Source organism: Macrobrachium nipponense, chromosome 4, assembly GCF_015104395.2.
Source record: "Macrobrachium nipponense isolate FS-2020 chromosome 4, ASM1510439v2, whole genome shotgun sequence".
NCBI lineage: Eukaryota > Metazoa > Arthropoda > Malacostraca > Decapoda > Palaemonidae > Macrobrachium > Macrobrachium nipponense.
This window is the reverse complement of record NC_061100.1, coordinates 135,207,467-135,234,262: the sequence shown is the minus strand read 5'-3', so window position 1 is coordinate 135,234,262 and position 26,796 is coordinate 135,207,467. Positions and strand designations below refer to the sequence as shown.

At 33.4% G+C, this 26,796-nt stretch overlaps 2 protein-coding genes across 2 annotated transcripts in view; one reads left to right on the top strand and one right to left on the bottom strand.

The window, feature by feature from the left end:
* Positions 1 to 26,796, top strand: part of LOC135211509 (cingulin-like) — a 359,586-nt gene that overhangs the window by 214,088 nt on the left and 118,702 nt on the right. Inside the window, exons 14-24 of the mRNA XM_064244814.1 lie at positions 432 to 578; positions 1,134 to 1,407; positions 1,789 to 1,946; positions 2,861 to 2,983; positions 3,856 to 4,008; positions 4,986 to 5,057; positions 5,726 to 5,817; positions 8,262 to 8,400; positions 8,586 to 8,815; positions 9,345 to 9,555; positions 10,084 to 10,199. Of these exons, the coding sequence (XP_064100884.1) occupies positions 432 to 578; positions 1,134 to 1,407; positions 1,789 to 1,946; positions 2,861 to 2,983; positions 3,856 to 4,008; positions 4,986 to 5,057; positions 5,726 to 5,817; positions 8,262 to 8,400; positions 8,586 to 8,815; positions 9,345 to 9,555; positions 10,084 to 10,199 (1,715 nt within the window). The remainder of the gene's footprint in view (positions 1 to 431; positions 579 to 1,133; positions 1,408 to 1,788; positions 1,947 to 2,860; positions 2,984 to 3,855; positions 4,009 to 4,985; positions 5,058 to 5,725; positions 5,818 to 8,261; positions 8,401 to 8,585; positions 8,816 to 9,344; positions 9,556 to 10,083; positions 10,200 to 26,796) is intronic.
* The window catches only part of LOC135211207 (uncharacterized), a 44,962-nt gene continuing 29,616 nt past the window's right edge, over positions 11,451 to 26,796 (bottom strand). Inside the window, exons 2-5 of the mRNA XM_064244438.1 lie at positions 20,795 to 21,031; positions 15,639 to 15,778; positions 14,969 to 15,132; positions 11,451 to 13,512 (exon numbers count right to left, since the gene is read on the bottom strand). Coding sequence (XP_064100508.1) covers positions 12,230 to 13,512; positions 14,969 to 15,132; positions 15,639 to 15,778; positions 20,795 to 20,980 — 1,773 coding nt within the window. The 5' untranslated portion in view covers positions 20,981 to 21,031 and the 3' untranslated portion in view covers positions 11,451 to 12,229. The remainder of the gene's footprint in view (positions 13,513 to 14,968; positions 15,133 to 15,638; positions 15,779 to 20,794; positions 21,032 to 26,796) is intronic.

Sequence of the window (26,796 nt, the reverse complement as noted above, 5' to 3'; positions counted from 1 at the left end):
TGTTGATGTGTTGCTGATTTTTTAGGGTAGTTGCTTAATTTCAGAACTTTTACTTAATCATCACGTGGCATTGGAAATATTTAAAATTTTAAAATTTATTTATAAATGAAAATGTCATTTCTTTTGATTTTATGTAAAAATACAGAGAAAAGGAAAATAATTTGTGTTAATTCCAAATGAGCAGGTTTTTTCTTAGGATAATAACAGAAACTTCACCTAAAAAACAAAAAATCAAGACATGAATCTTTTGCATTTAAAGAGAATTATATGTCTTTACAATAACACTTGGTGCAGCTAGATTGGTGTAGGTAAAAATGGTTATCTGTGTCTAATACTATAGGATATTCTGATGTAATAGGCATCACCTCTGTTTACTTTTAATCTAAAGATTGAATATTAGATAACATTGATAATGGTCCCATAATTTGCAGACCCAAGGAGAAAAAGTTAAAGCAGAACGAGAGAGAGAATACTACAGTGAACAAGTTAATCAGTTACTTGATATCCTTAAGACCAAACCATCATCAACGCCCTCATCTCCCCTGCAGATCGGTAAACGTGGTAAACCGTTATCACCAGTAAGTTATTAGAGTCTTAGACTCCACTTTGTAAAGAAATTTTAGGTTGCCAAAAATGTTCTTGCACTTTAGAATGATGAACATCAGTTTGTGTTCCTTTAATATTTAAGCAGTAAAATTGTAAAATATGTAATACTATTTGGAAAATTGATTTGTAGTTACTTGGTAAGATGTAAATGTAATTTCATTAAATATCTTTTATTCCTCTTCAACATTAATTTAATCCTTTGCTGTATGTTCTAGAAGCATATGTTTAGTGTTTTTTTTTATAATTTGCCCAGGTTTTTTGCTGTTTTATTTTACTTCATGCGTGTAATCATCATAATAGCTTCATATATATAATAGGGAGACATAATATTGTATGTGAATACATGTAACTGGTATGTTGCCATGAAATTTAAGGGCCTTTGTACAAAAATTAATGGACATTCATTTGAAAAATTTGTCAATCAAAGTATTTATATTATATTTATTTCCAATTTTGGAAAGGTGTATCTAGCTCTTAATCAAAAATTTTTCTTTGTTTTTCAAGATTTTTCTTTTTGTATTAACTAGGACACAGAGCTTGCAAGAGTCATCCATGAGCGAGATGTATTAAAGCAAGAGAGAAATTTCCTAAAGATGCAGCTTCAGTCATTGAAGAGTCAACAAGGTACTGCAGTTAATGGATCTGGGGGATCAGTAGCTTCTGGACCAACTACAGGACCTGCAGCAGTTGTTCCTGGAGTAGTAAGCCCTCCTAGCACTGGTGTGATTCCTGGAGGGCCTCCTGCGGCAGCTGCCCCCTCTGGCACTCCCCCACCTAGACCACAGTCTGTACCAACAGGAGGTATATGTGAAATGTGTTTTTGTTTTGTTCACACAGTGTATGTCAGAAATTTAGAATGCACATTATATTCAGTATTCATAAAGGTATTTTGTAAGTTTATCGCTGTGGTTTGTCATTTTAACCCAGCACAGTATATCTTTACATTTGTGTATACTGGCATTCAATATTGCATAAAACAAATTAAAGAATGGCACAACTTTAAATGTAATTAGCATATTTGTCCTCGCCCAGAAATAGATTTTTCCTACGTCAAAATCCCTTATCTGCAAGATCTTTTTAAAATATAGCAAGGAATTGAAAAGAGAAAATTTTAGTGTTAAATAGGTGCACCTATATCATTGTATATATTATTGTAGTAAAAGTCGTATTATTTTCTTGCAGCTGTTGATGTGGAAACCATCCGAAGAGAAAGGGACTTCTTTAAACAGCAAATGGAGTATTTCCGACAACAATATAATAACCAGTTAACGCGTGCTCCTCCATTAAGTGCTACAAGATCCATGGATCAAGACAGAGGGCCAAGACCTCCACTAACAAGGGTTTGTTATTATATATTAATTATTGTTCTTATTCTTTATTCAATGGTGGCATGGTCTTTAATTTTCTCATTGCTTTATACCATTGTATTTAATGATGGTTTGTTGCCCTTTCTTTTGTCTAAGCATTGTTCTACAAGAATTCTTAGCTTCTGTGACCTTGGTAGTTGTAATGCCAGATAACTTAAAACAAACTAATCCTCAAGGACTTTGACATTTATCCATACCCTTATTATTGTTTTTTTTTCAGTATTGTTGCCAGTTTGACCTTTCACTTGTCATCTTCCTTTTATCTGAAATTTTCAGAGGTTTCAGAGGTTAACTATTCTGTGTTATGAATTAGAAAGACGTCTTTGTTTAGAGGCCATGAGACCTTTTGTGGGTTTTTTAGTTTTATTACCTTTTTTATTGATCCATCATTGCTGTCTCTGGAATGACATTGATTTTGCAGAAAGTTAGAATTCATCCCCTTACAAAGTGGATATTTTAGTTATATAGAGGTAAATAGCATCTCAAAAGGATGTTATGATACATTTTACTGAAGGCAATAAATTTTAGGTGTGCTTACTAAATGATGCAAGTGCTATACTATTTATACTGTAATATATGTAACTTGTCTTCAGTTTTGCTCATGAATACAGTAATAATAAACTGAATGTTAGCATGTACAATAAATTGATACATATACACCCTATGAAAAAAGGTGCTTATTTTTCTTCATCTCTTAGTATTTTAGTGTTGTGAGTGAGTATTTTTACCACTCAGACTAAAGATATCAGAAGTAATAACATGAAGATTGTTAATCATTTTTGTGCTTCACCTATCAACTGCTAGTTATCATTGTTTTTTACTTTTTGAAAACCTATGAAATTTTTTATTTTTTTATTTATGATCATTAACTAGACTTTTTTGTTCAGACCTCCTCAGAAGCTTCGCCTCGCCTTGAAGGAGATTCACGTGTTATTCAGCAGGAGAGGGACTTCTTCAGACAGCAGTATGAGGCTCTTAAAGCTAGTCTTGCTCAACCTGTAGTTCCTCCAGTAAGTAAAATAGCAAGTTACAGCACGTATTTGAAATAATCCAGTCTGTGTAAGTGGTAGTGAGTTTTATGCATACATACTTCTTATTTCAAATAATGCGCATATTTTTACTCTTATTTTTTCCCCTTTTAGCATTTGCTGACTTTTTTTAAAATGTGTGATTGAGTATACAGTCTTATTCGTGTTCTCTCTTTTCATTGCAAGAAAAGGTACTTTTCTTGTAATCATCATCACCTTTTTCTTGTAAGATTAGTGGATAACTTAATGATGCAGAAAATTATTTTGGTGAAGTGATAGAATTCTGTTGTAATAATTAAGTCTTTCAGATAAATGAGTTTTTCAGCTGCCTAGTGTAAAAATTAGTTTTGCCGAGGGAAATTTATGAGTAGGCTTAGATTTAGTATATTGGTGGTATTATGCGAAATTGCAGTTTAATGTCTTTCTGTGTACTGTTATTCAGTACATATTCATTTGATAATGCTGCATAGTGTGTCAGTGGCAAATGGTGTTCTTTCATCAGCAACCATGTTCATTCAAATAAAAAACTACTATAATTTTAAGGAGATAAGTGAAAGATTTGCATGAACAAGTTGTTTGAGTAATTTACCAATAAATGCAAGTAAATTGAAATATGACTATTATTTATGTGGGAGTTCTGAAATATGCAGAAGTTTGAGTGAAATTTGCTTGATTTTATTTACAATAATGGAAACTGGTAGCTTTCATTTAGTTTGAATTATTCTGTTTCTAAAATAGAAGTGTTAAAGTTTTAATTATACTTCAAATATTTTGAATGAGGTCATTCTTTATTTGCACATTTTCTTACACATATCATTGACTAATGCTAGTTTATTTTTCATATAACTTCCTAGGGATCTGGAGATGAAGCTGTAGACATTAGTAATGTCCTTCGTGAGAAGGATATGCTGCAGCAGGAAAGAGACTTCTTTAGAAGTCAGTACAACGATCTTTCAAGAAAAATGGCTCAAACAGCTGTGGCCACTCCAACAGTATCTCAAGCAATTGTAAGATTCAGTGTTATGTGGCTTTTAGAGATTGCTGTTGAGAATTTTTATTTACTATGATGTCATATAGGTTTGCCAAACTACAATATCATTGACAGGGGTATTAAGTCCTTTTGTAAGTCATATATCTTATAGATATATGATTTTTTGTAACAAATTTAGATGTTTTGCAGAACATTTGCATAAATACTTAGTAACTTTGCTTAATAGACAATAGCAGAATGAAACATATCTCATATCATTCACCACAAATGTATGATTGAATTAATAGTTTATTATTTAGGGTAACTGTAAATAGTAAGTAGGACTGGTAACACTGTTGTCATGTAGGAACAATGTTATTTTGCCTGTGCTTGTAACTAAAATTGAGCATAAAAAGTTTGGCATCTGAAATTGGAAACCATTAGATACCACAGGGACCAACTATATACAGTATTTACAGTTGAGTACAGTATTTACAGATGAGAGGATTTTGAGGGCATAATTACTCCTCTGTTTGTTCCTCACTGAAGAATACTACCTGAAGTATCCCATGAACTGCACACTTTATAGTTTGCAGTACAACACTAATGTTCTTCTGCTTCTTTTAAGGACCAGCTCCATCACTTTCAATCCTTTATTTCTCCATGCATTCCCATCTGTTTGCTTAAACCAGATATCTCGGGTCTAACCTATGAGAGTCAGATATGACAGCAGTTTAGTTGAACTGGTATATAATAGTAGACAAATACTCGTTTCAGGATAAAATATATAAATATCTCTAGTACTTTATGTTAGAAATATTGGCATCCATTTTGCCTTCTATATTTTTATCATCATTGATCGTGAACGTGAAGTGACTCATTTTCTCTACATATTTATCATTTTTTGGTGTGAATTATAAATATCTTTTTCATAGACATCCATTTTGAATACCAATGATTGGTTTTTGTTGTGATAATGTTTAACCTGCATGACCCATTTACTTATAATTGCAGAGACAAGAAATGGAATCCCTTCTATCAGAAAAGCGAGGTATGGCCATATCAAAAGCGGACTTGGAAGCACAGGTTAGTGGTAGCTAAATATGTTGGACACCTCAACACAATATCGGTAGTACTTAGATTCTTACTGTGTTAAGTGTGTATGTATTCAAATCATAGACTTTTTAATTAAAATATATGCCAATTTTACATTGAGTAAGGGAACTGTTATTATGAATAGAAATAAATTTTATTTGTTCATACAGCCAATTCCCTTTGACACTTCTGCTTAATGATTTATGTGTGATATGCATTAAAGAGGTTTATAGACTGGCACTAGTTTTGGACAACCCATTGTAGAATTACAGTGGCCCTTGAGCCCCAGCTGTATTGCTTTCTGCCTTGTATTTCTCACTCATTCCATGTGATCTCTCATTTTTGCTGTCTAACTTCTTTAACTTTATCTCGCTCTATTTTGAGTTATCATGTAGGAACGAATCCTTTGAGCAAGACCTATTAGAGTAGCAGTGTAACTCAGTGGTTGGGTAAACTACTTTATGATAATGGTAACCAAAAAAGCTAGCTTTCAGCTTGATGCTGCTACATCTAGATATGTCATCTGAGTCATTCTTCCACTACTGGGGTAACTTGAAGATGCATATTTATCTTCTCTCCATTTTGAGAAAGGTTTGGAATGTTAATTATTTGTTACATAATTTTGTTAAAACACTAGCATTAACGATATCTCTTTCCAGGTAAAAAATCTGACTGAGAGATTGATAGAAGTCGAACAAGAGAAGAAAGCTATTGATAACCATACTAGAGAGCTACATTCTGCTATTGAAAAGTAATTATAGTATACTCGTTCTTTCAGTTTGGGTGTAAAAAAGATCATTTATGTCTGTATAATCTGAGGTGTTTTCAGTATGCTACAATATTGTGTCGTGACAAACCAATAAATCATAATGAGCCTTAATTCATAAGTTTCAAACTTACTAAATGTGTAACATCTTTAGTTGTTGTTGTTTAAGATTAAGCCAGCCTTGTGCTGGCACAGGCTCTTGCTCCTGGAGCAGCCTGTAACAGCATCTTTAGTATTACATACAGAAAAGAATAGCCAGAAAACCTGTTACAGAGTGACTGTACATATTTGCATATACCCTTTTCTTCTTGTTAGCAAGGGATTGCCACCTTCATTCTTTTTTCTGTATAAAAGTATTATATATGTGATTCTTCCATGCTTTATTTTACTTTATTTTGAAAAAAATTGATCTTCAAAAGTCACTGTGTGTATTTTTAAAAATGTTATTTCATATCTTAATTTTTCCTCCAAAATGAAGTCTGTTCAGTTTGTAAGTCATATCTTATTTGTGTATTATGCAATTGGCATTCTTTACCTAGTGAGTTGAATGCATTGTCTCTTCATTACAATTTTAAGTCTCTTATTTTGGTACTAGCATTGCTTGCACTAAACACCAGACAAGCTATGCGGCTGTTACGCTCAAAGATATCATTTCTAGCTTGTTAAATGTACAGTGTAGTTTATTGTGCCCACTTAGTACTATATTTTTACCACTGATTACTCATGTCAGTTATGCTGTAGGCTTTATTTTAATTTATATTTTCTGCCATTTTCTTTCTGCAAATGTATGTATACTCTTTCACTCACATACAGTGGTGTGTTTTGATTTTAAATACTGCACCAATGTGCTGTGCTTAATGATAATGCACATAAGCGCAAACATTAATTTTGTTTTATATTTTTTATTTTTTATTGAAATAATGAAAACTCCTGAAAGAATTTGCCAAGGACTTCTGGTTAAGATTCTTTTCTCTCTTGAAACATATTTTCGAATGTGCCAATAATTGAAGGCAATACTATGCTTCCAGTCTCACCTGTAATACCTGTAGCTCTTTTACTGGGTGACCAATGAGTCCTGCTCAAGAAGAGAAAATGTAAATGGTCCAGTAAAGATAGATAGACCTCTACCAGTATCCCTTTCATGCACTTTAGAATTTTTTTTTTCCTGCTTCTGGTATTAGAAGCTTCATCCTCTCATATGAAAGTTTAAGACTACCAGTCTTTCAAGTAAAATTCTTGTATGGCCTGCACAGTCTACCTTCACGCTGAGTCTTTCGCAGAGGAGTCTCTTGTTTTTGTTGTTGACCCCTGCCATTCCAGCTTCTGCCCTTTTGCTTGCTCCTCCAGGTAGCTGGTTGGCTTCTTTTTTTGGTCTGCCCCACTCCTACTCATCCACTACTCTGTTCACTTGTGCTACCCATTGTTTCCAGTGATAGGCCTATTACTTCAGCTTTCTCTGTTCCAGTTCCAGCTGGTCTTACATGGTCCTTCTTAGTTTGGGGATGTCACTCCTGCTTTGGTTGCTCTGATATACAGTTCGATTGCACTTTCCCTTCCAGTGCTGCTAACAGCATGCTATTGTATTACCACCTGCCAGGGCTTTTACTAGATTTTCATTATGAGAGAAGATTTTTGCATGTTTTGGGTATCATTCAGGATTATTTGCAGTACACGATTGCTTCCTCAATGGACACTTAGCTGTTTACAGCTAAGTTTGAACCTTGCAGTTTTGGCTGTACCCTTAGCAGTTTTGACTTGAGGGTCTTACTGCTGAAGCTGCTGTACCCATGTTTTCTATTGTTGCACCTCCTGTGGGCTTTACTGAAGTGTTGCTTTGAGGTTGACAGACCATGGATCTACTCACACTTTCATCCCAGTCCTTTCCATGATGACTGTTCCCATTATTGCTGTATTTATGTCCAAGCCTCCTGATTTCCTCTCTGACCATGGTCATGTCCATACCTGTTGCTTTTAACTGTGATGTTATAATAGAAATAGACACAGGGATAAATTTCTGTTAGGCAGTGATCCAGGAACTCCTTCAAATTTCAGATCATCCAGCCAAGTTGTGGCAGTCTGATTGGTTGCCTGTCCTCTCTCAAGAAATTAATTCCTCACTGCAGGTTCAGAATACATAAGATATCTGCTGTTGCATATGTTGAAATATTGGTCAGCTGTAACTTTTTAATTATGATTTATTGGCTTGTATCAAAATGTTTGGTTTCATTCTAAAACTTCAGTTTTGTATTATAAAGGACAATATCCCTGAGTGTCACTGAAAATTTTTGTTCTTCTCATTTCTATTTGATGTACTTTCGATTATTAAATACTAGTGATAGTTTATATTTTTCAAGTCTTATTTCCTAGCCATCATATTTGTGTATTCACCTCTCACAATCTACTTATCTGCTTCCTTATTTTGCAATTAGACTACAGGATGCTGCAACCTCAAAGTTCCCTCCTTCCACTCAAGCTTTCATCATGGAGGTCCGCAAAGCCAGAGATGCTGCTCTTTCTGATGTTGACAAACTAAAAAAGGAAAGAGAAGCCTTAAGAGAGAAATTAAGGGTAAGCTTGTCATCTATAGAGTCTCCATTGAAAAAATTTTTGTACAGATGCTGCATAATTTCAAGATGTTTAATTGCCAAAAAACACTTTTTCTTTTAAGTTGAGTAGATTTTGGTTAAGCAGATGGTAAAATGTTAAACGATTCATGACTGTCTGCTTCATTACGAGTCACTTTTTCAAAACAGGATGCTACTTCTCATCAAATGAGAGAAAAAGCTACATATGATGAGGAGGCGTCTAATTTACGACTCCAGAATGAAGAGGGAAGGAGAATGGCAGCAGATTTACAGCAACGATTACAAAGTGAAAGTATATTGATTGCCTCATTGCAAGATCAAGTGCAAAGCTTACAAGAAGCATTACAGTTAGCTCATGGAGAACTTGGATTGCAAGGAAAACAATCTGATGACATTAAGTAAGTTTAATTAAACCTTGTGCAGGTACCTGTCTTCTTTACTTATTGTAGGTTGTTGTACAGTACCGTGATTATGTTAGTTGTGGGACCTGGGATAATAAATTATTGACTTTTCTGGTCTTATGGTGAGAAATCAAGTAGCACCTTATATTTGGTTGTTATTTCAAAGTTTGGTATTTCCTTGGTGTTTGGAAGTGGAAATCTGAGAATTCTGAACTTGGTCTATAGATTTCATTGTTTTTTGTGAATTGCATATCTTTTTAGGTAAAAGAATTTTTGACCACATTTATGTTTACTCTCATTATGTAAAGTCTGGTTTCCAAGCCATAAGTCTAAGGAAAGAAAATGGATAGTAAATCTTTAGGAAAGCATAAGTTTTAAAAAGATTTGAGATTGGAGCCATATTTTGAAATTGCTAAGAAAACAGCTAACAGAAAAAGCAGACTAGAGTGGATAAGTGGCTAGCAAAACAGCATTTTAAACATTTGCTTCCTATTTTGCATTTAATGCCTTATATGTTATATTTCAGGAGACTTCTTGAACAGAAAGTAGGGCAGATTGGTGATACTGAACAGCAGCTGGAGTTCCGGTTAAATCAGTTATCATTAGCTGAAGCGCGTGTGAAGGATTTGGAGGGTCAGTTGTCCAGACTAAGCCAAGAGCTTGCTGAATCTCGAGCCAGTGGTTCAGCAATGAGGAATAATGTCACTCGTCTAGATCATGACAAAGATTTATTAACAGTAAGTTGATGTGACCTTATTTATTTACACAGAGTACACTATACAGTAACTCTGTATGTATGTAAAACCTGAACTCTGAGGTTGTTGAGTGATCTCACAGCATGAAGTTTATGTACAATGCCTTCTTACCTGATGGTGTTGTTCCATTCAGAGAACTACCCTTCACTTACTGAGAGAACAATGAAAAAAGAACTTTGCTTTACTCTAGTAAAGTGTAGACATCAGTTCCAGAACAAAATACATATCTAATTGCATAGATTTTACCTCCCTTGCTCCCTTGAAGGGATCTCTGACACCTCTAGGCACTTGTACTTTTAGTTTTGATTGATTAAAACTGAGTTTGAATTTTGTTTATCTGTTGGCATAAGACATTTTCATTTTGCTTAGGCTCTGATTGATCTGATGTTAAAGATACTACTACATTTTCTTTCAGAATTTAAAAGTTCTCTCTTTTCCTGTTTTTTTTTTTGCAAAATTGAAAAGTGCATCTTTGGATAAATGAGTACTAAAGATATTCTGCATTTGCAGGCCGAGTTAGACACAAAAACAGAACAGTTAGGAAACTTGAGGGACGAATTAAGGAAAAAGGAAGCCCAGATAGCACACCTTGAGGGGAACATCACCAAACTACAAGGAAAGCTTGAGTGAGTACAGTAATTTTGTTGAAATTCTGCATGATGTATAATTTTTACCATTATATTGTATAGTTGGTATAGTTGGACATTTGTAAATTGTCATAACACATTCTTACTACCCTGTTACAGTGGTAAGTCATAGCTTTATTGTCAAGTAGGATGGGGAATAGCTTAGAAAGGGTAGAGCTTTCCCCTTGGGTAAGCTAGACCTGGCATCCTAAGGTAGGCTAGGTTAGTTTCAGTTACTAATCATATCTTTTTTGCATTCATTTTTATTCACACTCACCCCCAAGACCATGGTTTTCTATTGTACCCCAAATGAGAGATGTACCTTGCTGCTCTTGAATTTCAGTAATTTCATCATAAGTATGTACGGTATATACTTTTAATCAGCCTAACAATTGAAGTGCGATAGTAATAACTCATACAAACCATTACTAATCTGGCAATCATTAATTCGGTTCCATTACGAATCCAGTCCTAATTTCGGCTAGCACAATTTCAATTTTCCCAGGTCACCGCTACACTCTGCCACTACTGTTTGTTGATGCTACTTGTTTTCATATTTATGCACCCTATGCACACGATTGCGTGTGTATCATTTGGGTTGTGAAAATAATTAGAAAATGCAGTTAAAATATAAATGAGAATAGAATATAATATAAATTGGAAAATCACAAGCATAACAACATGAAAAAAGACGAGCTGTAGGAAGTTCTCTGATGCCAGCGAATGAGTTTGTTTGTTCGTACATGCCTTATGCACACAATTGCGTTTATGTTTGGTTTGTAAAAATAAAAAATAAGAAAATACAGTAAAAATATAAGTGAGAATAACAAAATATAAATTTGAAAACTCATAAGCATAATGAAAACTCATAAGCATAACAACACAAACCATTGGTTATGGAATTTCCATTTAAATATGGCTTCAATATAAGAGTTAATATATAAAGAAGGAGAAAAGGAAAAATATACTATATGAATGAATTGCTGTGCAAGGAAGAGAAGGAAGTTGAAATTGCAGAATTGCATCATCTGTAAAAGAATCTACACACTTGCATATAGAAGTTCATTTCTTATGTGCATTGTATCTATATGTATGTTACAGTATATATGAGGATTTTGAGTTTTTAAATTCACTGAAAACAGATATTTTAGTAGAGTACAACAGATATTTTCATATTGTTTAATGGGGAGGCAACATGCAGATTCAGGAACGTGATTAGCCCTTAATAGAAATGGTAGAAATAAACAACAGTTCTTTATTTTATTTTAAATATTTTTAATAAGGTAGTAGAGCAATATGTTTGCAATTTAAAGGTCCCAAGCATCTTTTGAAAAATTACTGTGCAGCGCTGATGACGGATGTCTTCACATAATGTCAATCAGAATGTCAAACAGGAAAAACTAAAATGATTTACATATTATTGTACATTATTATTTCTCAAGATTGTCATACAAAAATTACAAGGCATATTTTGCATATATATATATGTAAGATCTCATTCTGAATCTTTTATTGATGGTTCTTATAACTTTGTGTTTAGAAGCTTATATAATAACAGCATATATAGTAGTGTGCTCTATGTATTAGCTTTCCATAAGAAAGCTTACAAATAAGTTCCCTCTCCACTTAGCTTGCTACAAGTCTGAAACCATATTAATCAGAGTTAGTGACTGCAGCTGCAAGGTAGACAAGGAGAAATGTAGACACTTTTTTTCCATTTTCCATAGTGAATTTTGATTTGTAATGCTGTATGTACTGTAATTTGTTCTGACACACTTAATATTGAAGCCTTATACGTACTCATTTTACTTGAGTACTTTAGAGGCAAATTGCATCTCTTCTTGTATATATGTCATCCTGATGTAGTACATATTATATATTTCTCTAGCTAATTTAAATTATTCATTGAAATACTAATTTACTATATTACTCAAACTAATTTCACATAGTATGCTCTACTTGTAACATTAATATCACAGGTGAATAGGGTGCATAGAACACCTTAATGCCCAATAATTGAATGTCCTATTTTATCTTGATGAGGGTAACTGACCCCACCATGGTGTCAATGATCTAGCTCCATCTGGCCTTCCAGTAAAGTATATTTCAGTGTCTTCCCCTGGTATTTTGAAATAACTGCTATCAAGCAGCCCCCATGTCTCACTGTTGCCCATAGACCGTCCAGATCTTTGCGTGTATATTGTTTCCTCTTCGTCATTTGTATGAGTGCTGTCCATCTCTCCCAGAGAGTATATGTTTGTTGGGGCAGGTCGGAATTGCTGATTTTGACTTCCAGATTCAGGTGCGAGAGATTTAGCAGATCGATGATTGCTTGGTATCGTTGTATTGTCTGATGTAATTGTATCATTAAGAGTGCCAAGTGTAATTGTACTGTCAACTCTTGCCGCTTCAACATTATTACTTTCTTCAATGGGATGGGGCCCAGGTGAGCCGTCTTTTATTTCTTTATGGCCTACTAAAAGGGGGCTGTTGGGAACAACAGGTGAATTGACTGAGGTGCAAATGGGAGTAACCGGACGCCATCTTTTAACCGTTAGTATTTCTCCGGTACTGCAAGGTCCACGGCTCTCCAACCTATAACAGTGTCCATCTTGCCATTTTACATAACCCTTCTTGAGATCACAGGTACAGTGTACACGTCCAGTTGCTTTTTCATATGACAACACCTGTGAGTGTTGGCAAGGTCCAGTGCCACCTAACTCATAACATTTAGCATCTTCAGGCCAGTAACCTATAAGTTCTTCTGTACATCCACAAGTGCCCCGAAGTGGTGACTCTTCATCATATATAAACAGTTGTCCTTCAGGACATGGTCCTCGCCATCCAAGCTTATAGCATTCATTAGTTTCGGGATAATAACGGCTGGTTCCAGTACATGGGTATGGAGAGCATTCGCCAGTGGGGTCTGTTAAGTTTGTAGTAGATATGAAAAAGTGGCCCTTCTCACAAGGTCCTTTAGAATAGATTCTATAGCAGTGGCCATTGAGTGGCCACAGAGCATGATCTTGGCGACACCCGCAAGCAGTTACCATAACGTGTGGGTCAAAATTAAAAATCTGGCCAGGATTACATGGTCCTTGGTGATTTAATTCATAGCATCCATTACTGTGGTTATGGTAGTTGGTTAAGATTGAAGAACTGCAGCTGCATTGTGTTGAACCCTTCGTAGCATTATATAGGAAAATATTTCCTTCCAGACAAGGCCCGCGTTTGAATAGTTCAAAGCATAACCCAGTGAGGGACCAGTAGTTGCTGAACATGAGATTCTTGTCACATCCACAGTCAGGGAATCCTAGAATAGAAAATGATAATCATTCAACTGAAAGGAAAATGTGTAAATGCAGCTACTTTAATTCTCCAATCATTTTTGTTGTATATGACTACACTAATGTAAGAAACTTCTGTTTAATATTTGTGTTTGGTTTTATTGTACAGAATTTTCTTAGACCAAAAATGCAAAGAACCAGACATGTATAATACCCATTGGAACTAAATTCTGCCAGCTGCAGGTGGTTGCTTATTTTGCTTTGATTCTGCATTTGCAGTTTGATTTCTAATAAGTGACTCATTATAAAGAGTGTTGCACAGATAATTTCAGTCACATTGATCACAGAAATCCATATCAAGAAACTTCCCATACAGAATTAGATATGGAGGTAAGGATTACATTTAGATAATAGAAAAGTTCTTAAAGATGAAGTTGAACACCACTGGTAACAGTCATATTTGTTAAAGGTTTGGTATCAGTTTTGAGAAGTGTGAATATTATCTATTGGTTGTTGTCAAATTTCTTTCTTGTCTTTGATGGCATTTCTTCCTAATGTTTTTGAAAGGCAATTTGATAAAGATTTGGACCTTCCAGAATTCCTTATGGCTAAGGGTCTTTTCATAAACTAATCAGATTCCTGATACTTATAGCACTATCTGTTAAATGAAATGGCCCATTAGGTTTGGAACACAATGGACATCAACTTCTTTCCATAAGTAGCATGCATTGGAATATACAACATGAGACTTCACAGTATACAGTTCATTTGAATTCCCTATCAGCCTAAGGGATTTGTCATGATCTCTGAAGATTTGAGTTCCTTCAAATCTTTGAATATCTTTAGAAATTAGAAGGCAGAACAATAAGCACAGAATGATGTACAAGGTGCATGTTGCCTCTTTGCAAGGAAATACCTTCAAAGAAAGTTAACTGTAAAAAACACCTTCACTCACCGAGTCAGTATAATCTTAGAATTATCTTTAACCTATTCTTGCTAGCACTTATAAAAAGTACCCAAATCTCAGTAGAATGCAATGCAAAGAAAAGTGAGATTTTGAAAAGGGAGTCCACTCTAATATGTAACATTCTCTTTTCATTAAAAATCTAGACATAAGTTTTTTACAGTTAAAGATATTCTTTGAGGCCCATGCACAAGGATTAGTATTTGAGAACTTCTCTCAGAACCCGTAGGCAACTGGAGCAATGGTGAAGTATTTGGTCCTTTTAAAGGTTAATTTTGTCCTCAGAAAGAAGAATATCTTTCCTAGACAATCTGAACATATACCTCAGCACTGCTTTGTGAAGACTTAGAAAGTTTTCTAGACTTAAAGAAAACCTATAGGTATTTCTGTGTTGCAGTTACTTCAAGCTCCTGAAGTGAAAGTATGCTTTTGTTCATGAATATTTATGTACATGAAGTAGTTTTTACAAGGTGTTTAAGTCCTGAATGAGGAAGGTGAATATAACATCATGAGTTTACCTGTTGCTGGATTGATGTATAAAAGATATCCATTTAGGCATGGTCCTTGAGTGTGAAGTTCATAACACTTGTTGTTACGAGGCCAGAATACATGTCTGGGTGGACACTCCAGGAAATCTTGACATATTCCTATGTTGCTTTCTTCTCTACCAGCCAGAAATTGTCTGAGAATGATAGATGAATTAAGGATGAGGTTTAATATAATTTTACAGAATGTCTTGTGGCATCTTTTAAGTTTTTTCTTGTTGAAAGTACTCTTTAATCAAAATAAATTACTAAGTTGTGGAAACCTTATTCAACATAATTACCACAAATATATTGATTGTGTGCTACGAGCTATTCAGTTTATATTTTCCCTTGTCTTTGGAAGTTGTAGAAGCTAAATCAAAAGGATTTATTTCCTAAAAAGCAAATACTTATTGCATATATTTGGCTTTCCTTGGTAAGACATGACCTATATTTGCTTTTTCTGAACATTGATCATAGTAAATGGCTGTCTTAGTAGATTTCAGGTAAAGAATTCAGTAGTGTCAGTAGTAGTGCTGTAGCTGTGAGTTCTGTTGTACATAGTTCTTTTAAGCTGTCGACATCATTTGGGAGTTTAGTTTCAATTGTTTCCAGATATTACCTCATCTGTCTTGTTTTACCTTGTCTTTGTTGTAGAGGTTACCTGGGAGGGCAAGGCCCTTTTGAATATTCATCAAAGCAGAGTCCAGTTGGCCTATGGAGTACTTTGTCCCGTGGACATCGGCAGGCTCCTTTCCCAGACGATAGATTGTAATAAAATTCTTGAGTGTCATTACAAGGACCCTGAAAGAAAATTGGAGTAAATTACAAAATGAGCAGCTCTAAGGGTGAACTCAGTGTTGGTAACTTTTAGTAATTCTGGATTGTGTTTGGCTGAAGGATTCATTATAGTTTAAAATAGCTGTTATTTTTCCTGTTGTAAAATGTTATTAAATAATGAAAAGGGGTAAGGTTTTTTTTTATTGTACTTATTATATTTAATAATTGCTTTGTTCCATAATTTTTAAAATGGAATTGAAAAGACCAGTGCATACTTCTGAGTTTTGTTTTTGTACAGTTCGTTGTGTAAGTAGATATATGATGGACTGGGATGAGACTTACCACTGCTGATGGACAATTGTTTTGCATGAAGTACAATAAATTATGATATCTGAGTAAGTTTTAGTTATTTGGCATTTTGTAGGGTTATCATTTGAAGTGAATATTGCCCTCCTCTTCAGGACAGTTTTCTTGATGTGTCCATATCAAATTGGATTCTACACTGTAACATTTGTAGTGTTGCATCTTATAGGTATGTCATTTGTTTTTTATTACTATTTTGTAAATGATTGCATGTCTCTTTTTATGAAGGGACCACAAGGAAATACTGTTCAAATGCAGGTTTATTGAGAGGAGATGCAGAATTAGGTAAAATTATATTTCTGTATGTTACATAATTGGCTTTTTAGAGAGTGAAATATAGTGGTATGAGAGGATTCAGAACTTCCATAAAACACACGACAGATACAAGTGACAAAATTTCAGAGGTGCTTTTTGCATCATGTTTCTTGTGGGAGGGTTAAGCTTGTCTGGTGTATGCCACTTACAGCCCAATTTTCATAATTAAAGTTTTTATATAGAATTTTCTCTACAATGTTAAACTTGAAATAAGTTCTATTCCCTCTGTTCTACCTTTTGCACTTTTATCCTGAATCCTTATTTGGTCTGTCTTCATCCAAGTCCTTTATCCATGACTTTTTGGGTCATCCCACTTTTTTTTTTCTGTCTTATCTCCTGTTGTGCTGACTCATTTTTCCACACCCCCTTCTCTTGACATATCCAAACTATGTCAGTCTTTGAGATCTCATTCTGGACATTACATCTCTTCACAACTTTCTCATCTGTAATGTTATCCTCCAAGTGCACTCATTTCTTGAATCTAAGCAGTTTGTAGTCATACTTCCTAAAAATTCCTATTTTGTTTACATCTCCTGCATGCAGTAGTATTGGCCTTCTATGTATATTGTGATTTTGTCTTTTCCATTGGATTTTTTTTTTTTGCCAGAAGTTTTAACAATATTTTTGCCTTTCATCCATGCTGTTGCTACTGTTTTCTCTACTGCCCTCTCAATAGTTGATTGAGAGCCAGGATGACCCCAGGGTACCAGAAATTTTATACCTTTTAAAAGGTGTCACAAAGACATTTGTTTTTCTTATATTTTTCTGGTACATTGCCTTTCTTATTTTGCTTATATTTCACCATGTTGGGCTTATTTTGACTCCATCTGTTACATTTGATATACAGAAAATTATTGAGTTCATCCTACACCTTTTTTGCAGCATCCACGATGCCATTTTTCTGGCTGTACCTTCTTCTGTGCTTCTTTTTCCAGTTACCATTAGCATTGTTTTGCTTATGCAAATTTGTAATTCTTGCTACTCTAACCCATTCTTCCATTCTTTAAACATATCTCCAACAGTTTTCTCAAATTCAGATGTTAACTATCATCACTTCTCTATTGTAGTTCCCTTGAACCTCTCTCTGCATTCTTTTTAGCTTAGTCCATTACAGAAATAAACACTTTAGAACTCATGGCTGATCTTTGGTGAATACCAACATTTATTTCAGTCATCTTACATACCTATTACTATTTTCTCACTATTTTTTGTGTTAATGCATAGTAACATCACCAATTCATTGAGTGTTTCTGCAGTTCTTTGCTTACTTTATACCCATCTAATTGCTTCTCATAGTAATCAGTCAAATGAAGAATGGCAAAGCACCAGATTCATCAGAGGTGCAAATTGAAATGTTGAAGGGACATGGTGTAGAGAGGGAAGAATGAATAATGGAATTATTAGGGGCATGTGGGAAAAAGAGGAGTATGTAATGCTAAATGACTGGGAAGCAAGTCTGATAGCAGTAAATGCGTTTAAACAGAAGAGAGAATGGTATGATGGAGAGGGGTCAAACTAACTGAAACTTGTTGAAGATTTTTGAAAGAATATAGGATGAGAGGTTTAAGTAGCTGTGAAGACTGGTGAACAGCAGGATGGTTTCATTGGTGGGAGTGCTATGGATGATGATGTCTCTGTGATAAGACTGTTATAGTAACAGAGGTTGGAAGGTAATTGGAAGCTCTACTGTGCATTTATAGACATAGATTTGATAGATTATTAAGGGAGTTAATGTTTTGGTGTTAAAGGGAGAGGAATGGGTTGGAAACATTGGGTAGGTTGATTGAAATGATGTGCAAAAGAACAAGAACAAGAGTACTTATAGCTTGTTGTGAAACAGAAATGGTTGAAGTTAGAGTTGGTTTACATCAAAGATCAGCACTTAGCTCATTTCTTTATGTACTACTGGTAGTGGATGTATTGAGTAAGGGATTAGGAATGAAAAAGTATGGGAATTGCTACATGCAGATGATCTGGTGAATAGCAGAGACTGAAGAATTGCAAAGAAGGTTATGAGGGTGGCAGGAATTTCTTGAATAGGATGGTAAGAATGTAAAAGTGAGGTTGTACTGTCTAGCAAGCAGAGAGGGGATGAGTTATTTTTACAAGACAGATGAGGCCTAGTTGTAAACCAGGTGGAGGATTTCAGTTACTTAGGATCCAATTTAAGCCATTAGGTAAGGTGTGAAGTTGAGATTGAAGTGAGGATGACAGTAGCTTGGGGAGAATGGAGAGAAGTGGAAGGGGTAGTGTGTGACAAAAGAACCAAATTAACTTAAAAATCTAATGCAGTGTAATGAGACCAGTGATAATGTATGGTTCAGAAGCATGAGCTTAAATATGGAAGGAAGAATAAAAGTTGGAGGAAAAACAAATGAGGATGCTGAGCTACGTTTTGGGGATCTTGCTGAATTAAAGGCTGGAAAATGTAGAAATTAGGAGTGGCAAAGTTGTAAAGATTACTGATATGATAAGAAAGTGGAGACAGATGGTATGGGGATGTGGTAAGGATGAGTGAGGAGGAAGGAGAAAAGGACTTCGGTGGAACCTGTTAGAGGTAGAAGGTCAAGAGGGAGGCAAAGGATCAGATGGGCTTGTAAAGTGAAGGATTTGGAAAAGAACGGTTAAATGGCAGAAGATGCTATTGATTAGAATACATATACTACAGTAGTTGGAGATGTGTCAAGGCAACTGACTCCTTAGCATAGGGATAGTGGTGAGGATGAAGATGAATAGCAACATAATTTATTTATTTCAATAAAATAATTTTGTTTCAGTTCATTATCAATAAAATGATTTTATATTTTAGCCGCTTGAAGTTGTAAATGTAATAAACTTCTCTTTTGGCTCCAGAAACATTATGTTAGGAAACTTCAGTCCTTGGCTTTGGCAAAATTTCAATACTGCTTATTATTCCAATGCAGTAATGCCACTTCCTCCTGATTTATTTCTTCTAGACTGTATCTACGCTTAACATCCTGAAAACCAAACCTGTCAGTTCGTTTAGTGGCCATTTAGGTTTCCATTTGAAAGTATTTGATCTGTAGTATGTGGCATTCTGACAGCCTTTCCCAGAATAATTGCATTTCTTTGTCAGGTCTCGTTGATTTTGGTGAGTAAGCTGAAAACACATAGATTACCTTTTTTTCTAACATGATCCTCATCTTCATTATCTATCCCTTCACACTACTCCTATCAAATTTTAGTCATTTTATCCATGACCAGAAGCCTTCTCCTCTTGCCTTGTCTCCATGCATTTTTACATAATTTTTTTTGTTTTGTTCTGATGGATTTTGTACCATCCCCTTTTTGCCTTACCTCCTGAATACCACAAATGTCCTTGTTGATTGCTGTCAGATTTTTTTCTCACCATTGTTCCCATTTTTATATTTATAGCCCTTATTTTTAATGGCTTTCCTTATATTTATCTTTTCTAGAGATTTTTTGTACTCAAGTGAATTATTAAGTGCATAGCAGAAAAAACAAGCAAGTTATTGCAAACATACTAATAAAATACCTGATAACATGTTTTGGGTCTTCATAAGAGTCTTGATTCATCAATCATGTGTTATAAGTAACTAAAGTTCAGGTTTTCTTATTAATAACTTTTTGAGTACTATAAAATAGAAAAAAGTAATTTAGAGGAGTTCAGGAAAACCTACAAAACATATCAGTTGATTGGTGAAGTTCAAGGAGGAATTTAGGTACAGAGCAAGGAAGATATTGCTTTATCATGGAAGATTTTTATGAAGTCTGTCTTTGTGAAGTTATCATCAAGAGAGCGGCGTTGGATATTTGTGGAACCTGTTATTTTGTGTGTTATTTCATGTTTTCGGTTTTATTGTCCCGTTTCCTATTTGTAGCTAGTTCTGCATAAAAGTAATGGAAAGAATTTACAATGTGTTCAGCAGATATAGAAAGAAATAAGAAAATCTTGGAACAGAGATACCAGTGTTTTCATGAATACAAGATCCCTATAGAGTTAAGAGTACAACTAAATGAAGGTTACAAAGAATAATAAATCAGTGTTCTAGTGAGGAACAACTCAGTACTGAATCATGAAATTGCCATGACATTTCATTTTAAAAACTAATTAAAAATAGAATGTTGTATATATGTACTATATAGCTTCTCAACAAGTCTGATTTTTTATTTGTTTTTATTCTCTCATGTTCAGCTTTCACAAGGCTGTCTGAATCTTGCACATATAATGAATAAATAGCCATAATACTTTATCTCAGTGATCCAAATAATTGGGATACGGTCAAATCAAAACTAAGGTATTATTACACTAATTTTTCTGTAAAAGAAAATCATTGCTGTTCTTAAGAAAGAAATGAATTCCAAGAATTGTGCTCTTACCTGTGTGAAGATTTGATAGCAAGAGTTGTCTTCAGGCCAGTAGAGTAATTGCCAAGACTTCTTTGCACATGGATTGAGCGTAGCGTTTACCCATCGAGGAGGTATGACAGCTCCTTCACACCTTACCCTCGTCCATACCCACAGCCACACCCAAGTCCATTGCCAAAGCCTTTGCTTCTTCGTCATGGCAGCTGTGCTGCCAGAGGCTTATTTCTTATCCATCCACCAAATACATGTCTGTGGAAGAGACACATGGAAGTGTTATTTTGGAAAACTTGCTACATATGTGTATGTGTGATATATATATATATATATATATATATATATATATATATATATATATATATATATATATATATATATATATATATATATATATATATATATATATATATATATATATATATATATATATATATATATATGACTGGTAACAATGTTCTGTAACAACAGAATTCCATCTAATAAAAGGAGCCCATAAAAACACCAAAATATAGAGAAAAAAGTACTATATTTCAGAGGACTGCTGTCTCCCTCTTCAGGTAGATGAATAGAGAAAAGTTTACAGAAAATACCACCTTTTCTGTAAACTTTTCTCATTCATCTACCTGAAGAGGGAGACAGCAGTCTCTGAAATATAGTACTTTTTTCTCTATATTTTGGTGTTTTTATGGGCTCCTTTTATTAGAATATATAGATATATATATATATTATATATATATATATATATATATTATATATATATATATATATATATATATATATACATATACATACATACATATAGTATATTGTATAATTATATATATATACATACATATACTGTATTGTATAATAATATATATATATATATATAGTATAATATATATATATATATATATATATATATATATATATATATATATATATATATGAAATAACTTGATCACGAAGTATATAAAACGTGATGCTATGTATAAATAAAGGTTTTTGCCACGAAGGAAAAAATGAAAAAGCGAGATAGCCGAGTACTTTCTGTCTTGTTCCGACCCTTTACTAAGGCAAACTAATTTTACAGAGGAAAACATATTCAAAAGAAGGCTTAATATCCAAACTGACACTACAAGATTAGCAATAAGGTCGATTTCACTCTACAGAAACGAGGAAACGCCTGAGGGTAGCCACACCTTGGAGGGTACACACGTGGTAAACAGGTTATTCTTCCAGAAAACAGTACATTTTGAAAAAACACGGAAGCATATACAACTTAATTTCATGAAATTTACACAAATTTTCCCCAAAAATTATTATTAATGAAAAGACGAAAGAAAATATAAATATATTTCTGGGTCGACCTGTGTTTGCCGGTGAAAATGGCAAGAGACCTGTGAATGGTGGCTTTCACACGCCCTGAACTGTATACATGACGCCCTTGGGGTGCTCGCACGAGGGTAGTGACCTCTGCCATACCAATGCTAACTTTCTCTGTATGTATTTAGAAAGTTTATTTATATATCAGAAAAGAGCTAGAAGGACCTTTTCACCGGGCGACACAGGTCTCTCCCCAGAAATAGATTTTTCCTTTGTCAAAATCCCTTATATATCGAGCAAGAGAAAGAGGGAGAGAGAATATCGAACCAGAGAGAGAGAGAGAGAAAGAGAGAGAGAGAGAGAGCGAGAGAGAGAGCGAGAGAGAGAGAAAGAATTAATAACTATATTCATGTGGGACTAATTTATTAGTAGTTCATTTATTTTAAGGTCCTTCATAAACATCTTACAAATATATGGGTCCAAATGGTACATTCCCGGACTAAGATTTAGGTTGTTTTTATTAGTGATTTGTATAATTGCCGATTCCAGTAAATTTGTTAAACATATCATTAGATCTAGCAATTACAGAGGTATCACCCCAATTAATACAATGAGATTTTTTCAGTCAAATGGATAAACAGTGCATTTGAAGTCTAGGCTGTTCTAACTGAATACATATGCTGCTTAATACGTACACATAAATTTTTACTTGACTAACCAACGTAAAACGATGGGCAATCCTTACAAGGAATTTTGTAAATGATGTTATTTGTTACGGGACTATTCTTAATTAGCATATCTTTAATGGTATTGTTATAAGAGAACACTACATTAACATTAAATGATTTAAATATTGATTTTATGGTTTCAAATCCACGAAAATAAGGTAAGCTAAGTACATTTTTAGGCATTTCTTTTTCATTAATAGCAATACTATAAAACTTTTTGTGAGCTTTTTGATAACATAAATCAATTAAATGAGGTGGGTAGCAGAGATCGTTTCCTATCTTTTTTATGTATTCTATTTCTTGGTCAAGATACTGTGGACTCGTGATACGCAAAGCGCGTAGGAATATAGAAGAAAAAATTGAAATTTCAATGTTAAGATGGTGGCCAGAATAAAAATGTACATATGTTGAATTATTTGTGGGTTTTCTATAAATACTGAATTTGCATTGGAAAGATCTCTATGTATTAATACATCTAGGAAAGGGATGACATTGTTATTTTCAATTTCAGCAATGAATTTTATGGATGGCACTAAATTATTCAATTTAGACATTAAATCATTTACATCGGTACCAACAGGTAAGACCACTAAGATATCATCAACATATCGGTACCATTTTAAGGGGACAAGTGTGATATTCGGGAGGTGTTGTTTCTCACAAAATTCCATATATAAGTTTGAAAGGAGAGGTGATAAAGGGTTACCCATGGCCATAACAAATATTTGTTGGTAATATTCTCCATTAAAAATAAATCTGCAATAACAAATACATAACTTAATCAAGGAAATTATGTGACTAACGGACAAAGGCAATTCATGCAGCACAAGTTCATTACTTGAATATTCCCGCTGATTGGAAACACGCATTAAGGCAAGAAATATATGGAAAACTTCATAGAACTACAGATACTTTGATTGAAAACTGGACAGAAAATTAAACAACCTTATCAACAACAGCGATTGATGATATCTTAGTATGTAGTCTTACCTGTTGGTATCGATGTAAATGATTTACTGTCTAAATTGAATAATTTAGTGCCATCCATAAAATTCACTGTTGAAATTGAAAATAACAATGTCATCCCTTTCCTAGATGTATTAATACATAGAGAATCTTTCCAATGCAAATTCAGTACTATTTATAGAAAACCCACAAATAATTTAACATATGTACATTTTTATTCTGGCCACCATCTTAATATTGAAATTTCAATTTTTTTTCTATATTCCTACGCGCTTTGCGTATCACGAGTCCACAATATCTTGACCAAGAAATAGAATACATAAAAAAGATAGGAAATGATCTCTGCTACCCACCTCATTTAATTGATTTATGTTATCAAAAAGCTCACAAAAAGTTTTATAGTGTTGCTATTAATGAAAAGATATGCCTAAAAATGTACTTAGCTTACCTTACTTTCGTGGATTTGAAACCATAAAATCAATATTTAAATCGTTTAATGTCAATGTAGTGTTCTCTTTCTCTTATGACAATACCATTAAAGATATGCTAATTAAGAATAGTCCCGTAACAAATAACATCATTTACAAAATTCCTTGTAAGGATTGCCCATCGTTTTACGTTGGTCAGTCATGTAAAAATTTATGTGTACGTATTAAGCAGCATATGTATTCAGATAGAACAGCCCAGACTTCAAATGCACGGTTTATCCATTTGACTGAAAAATCTCATTGTATTAATTGGGGTGATACCTGTTTAAATGCTAGATCTAATGATTATGTTAATTTACTGGAATCGGCAATTATACAAATCACTAATAAAAACAACCTAAATCTTAGTCCGGGAATGTACCATTTGAACCCATATATTTGTAAGATGTTTAGAGGGACCTTAAAATAAATGAACTAATGAATTAGTCCCACATGTATATAGTTATTATTTCTTTCTCTCTCTCTCTCTCTCTCTCTCTCTCTCTCTCTCTCTCTCTCTCTCTCTCTCTCTCTCTCTGGTTCGATATTCTCTCTCCCTCTTTCTCTTGCTCAATATATAATTTATATTTTCTTTCGTCTTTTCACTAATAATAATTTTTTGGGAAAATTTGTGTAAATTTCATGATATTAAGTTATATATGCTTCCTTGTTTTTTCAAAATGTACTGTTTTCTGGAAGAATAACCTGTTTACCACGTGTGTACCCTCCAAGGTGTGGCTACCCTCAGGCGTTTCCTCGTTTCTGTAGAGTGAAATCGACCTTATTGCTAATCTTGTAGTGTCAGTTTGGATATTAAGCCTTCTTTTGAATATGTTTTCTTTTGAATATATACATATATACATATATGTATATATGTATATATATATACATATATGCATTATGTAATATGAAACGCATGAAGAAACAAAAACAATCTTTTGGAGTAATACTAGTTTCTACTTTTTAATTTAAACATCCCTTTAGTTTAATAATTATATGATATCGCCCCTTTGAATATCTATAATATATATATATATATATATATCTATATATATATATATTATATTATATATATATATATATATATAAAAATATATGGTAAATAAACACACACAGTGGACCCCCTGTATTTGCAAGGGATATGTTCCAGACCCTTGTGAATACCTGGAACCCCCTCACTTATAACTGCCTATCTTGAAAGTTTAAATACCAAATGTGTACCTTAAATAACATGCCTTGCCAATACGTATAAGAAACTGCCATTTACTCCTTTCTCGAAGTGGATAAAAAGACTGGGAATCGCTACTTCTTTTTTTAATCTTATTTATATTTGAAAATTAGTTATTAGGTAAATCATTTATTTATCATACTACGAAACAAATAAACATATGTAAGAGAGAAAGAAAAAATTAATTCTTATTGTTTAATCTCATTAAACTTAATATTATTTGAAAATTAGTGCTGTAAATTATTTTATCATAAAATGTAGTAGTACCCTTAAAAATATATGCATACACTTCTAACACTCCCAGCCAAAACAAAGGGAGAGAGTTACCACGATGACATAGTATCTTGTGGGGAAAGAGAGAGAGAGAGAAATTAGATGAACATTAGTCAGCAACACAGCAACAGCTCCTCCTCCTGTCACATTACTTGACATATTTGACAGCCCTGGACCTCAGCTTAGTACCTGGATCTAAAAAGGAAAATGCATGGTAGAATGGATTTTCCTTCATCCTTACATGATTTTTTAAATTTATAAACTAAAATCTTACTGATTCACTATAGCATTTTCTTTAATGAATTGATGTTATTGCTGTATACATTAATATTAATACTTGAAAATTAGTAAAACATTTATTTATCATACAAAAAACACATCTCTGTAAGAGAGAGAGAGAGAGAGAGAGAGAGAGAATTATTATTTGTATTATTTTATATCATTTAATCTTATTAAACTTACTAATACAGTATTAATCAATATCAATATTTGAAAATTATTAAATCATTTTTGTATCAGGAAAATGTATTTAGTCATGAAAAGAACATCAAAATTCACTAATTAGTGAATGTTTATTGTTGGAAAAACCCGCGATTAGGTGAGTTTCCTGCGAATAATGGGTAGATATGGTCCACATAAAAGTCCTCAAATAGGTGAGTCTGCAAATCTCAAGAACATGAATTCAGGGGTTTGACTATATATATATATATATATATATATATATATATATATATATATATATATATATATATATATATATATTCTATATATATATATACATATATATATATATATATATATATATATATATATATATATATATATATATATATATATATATCTACTATATATATATATATATATATATATATATATATATATATATATATATTATATATATATATATATATATATATATATATATATTTAAAGGTATGATATAAGTAATGTAGTTTATCAAACTAAAGGGGGATTAGTTTAAAATTTAAATATCAAAACCAATACGACTCCTAAAGATTGTTTTTGTTTTCTTCATGAGTTTCATTTTCA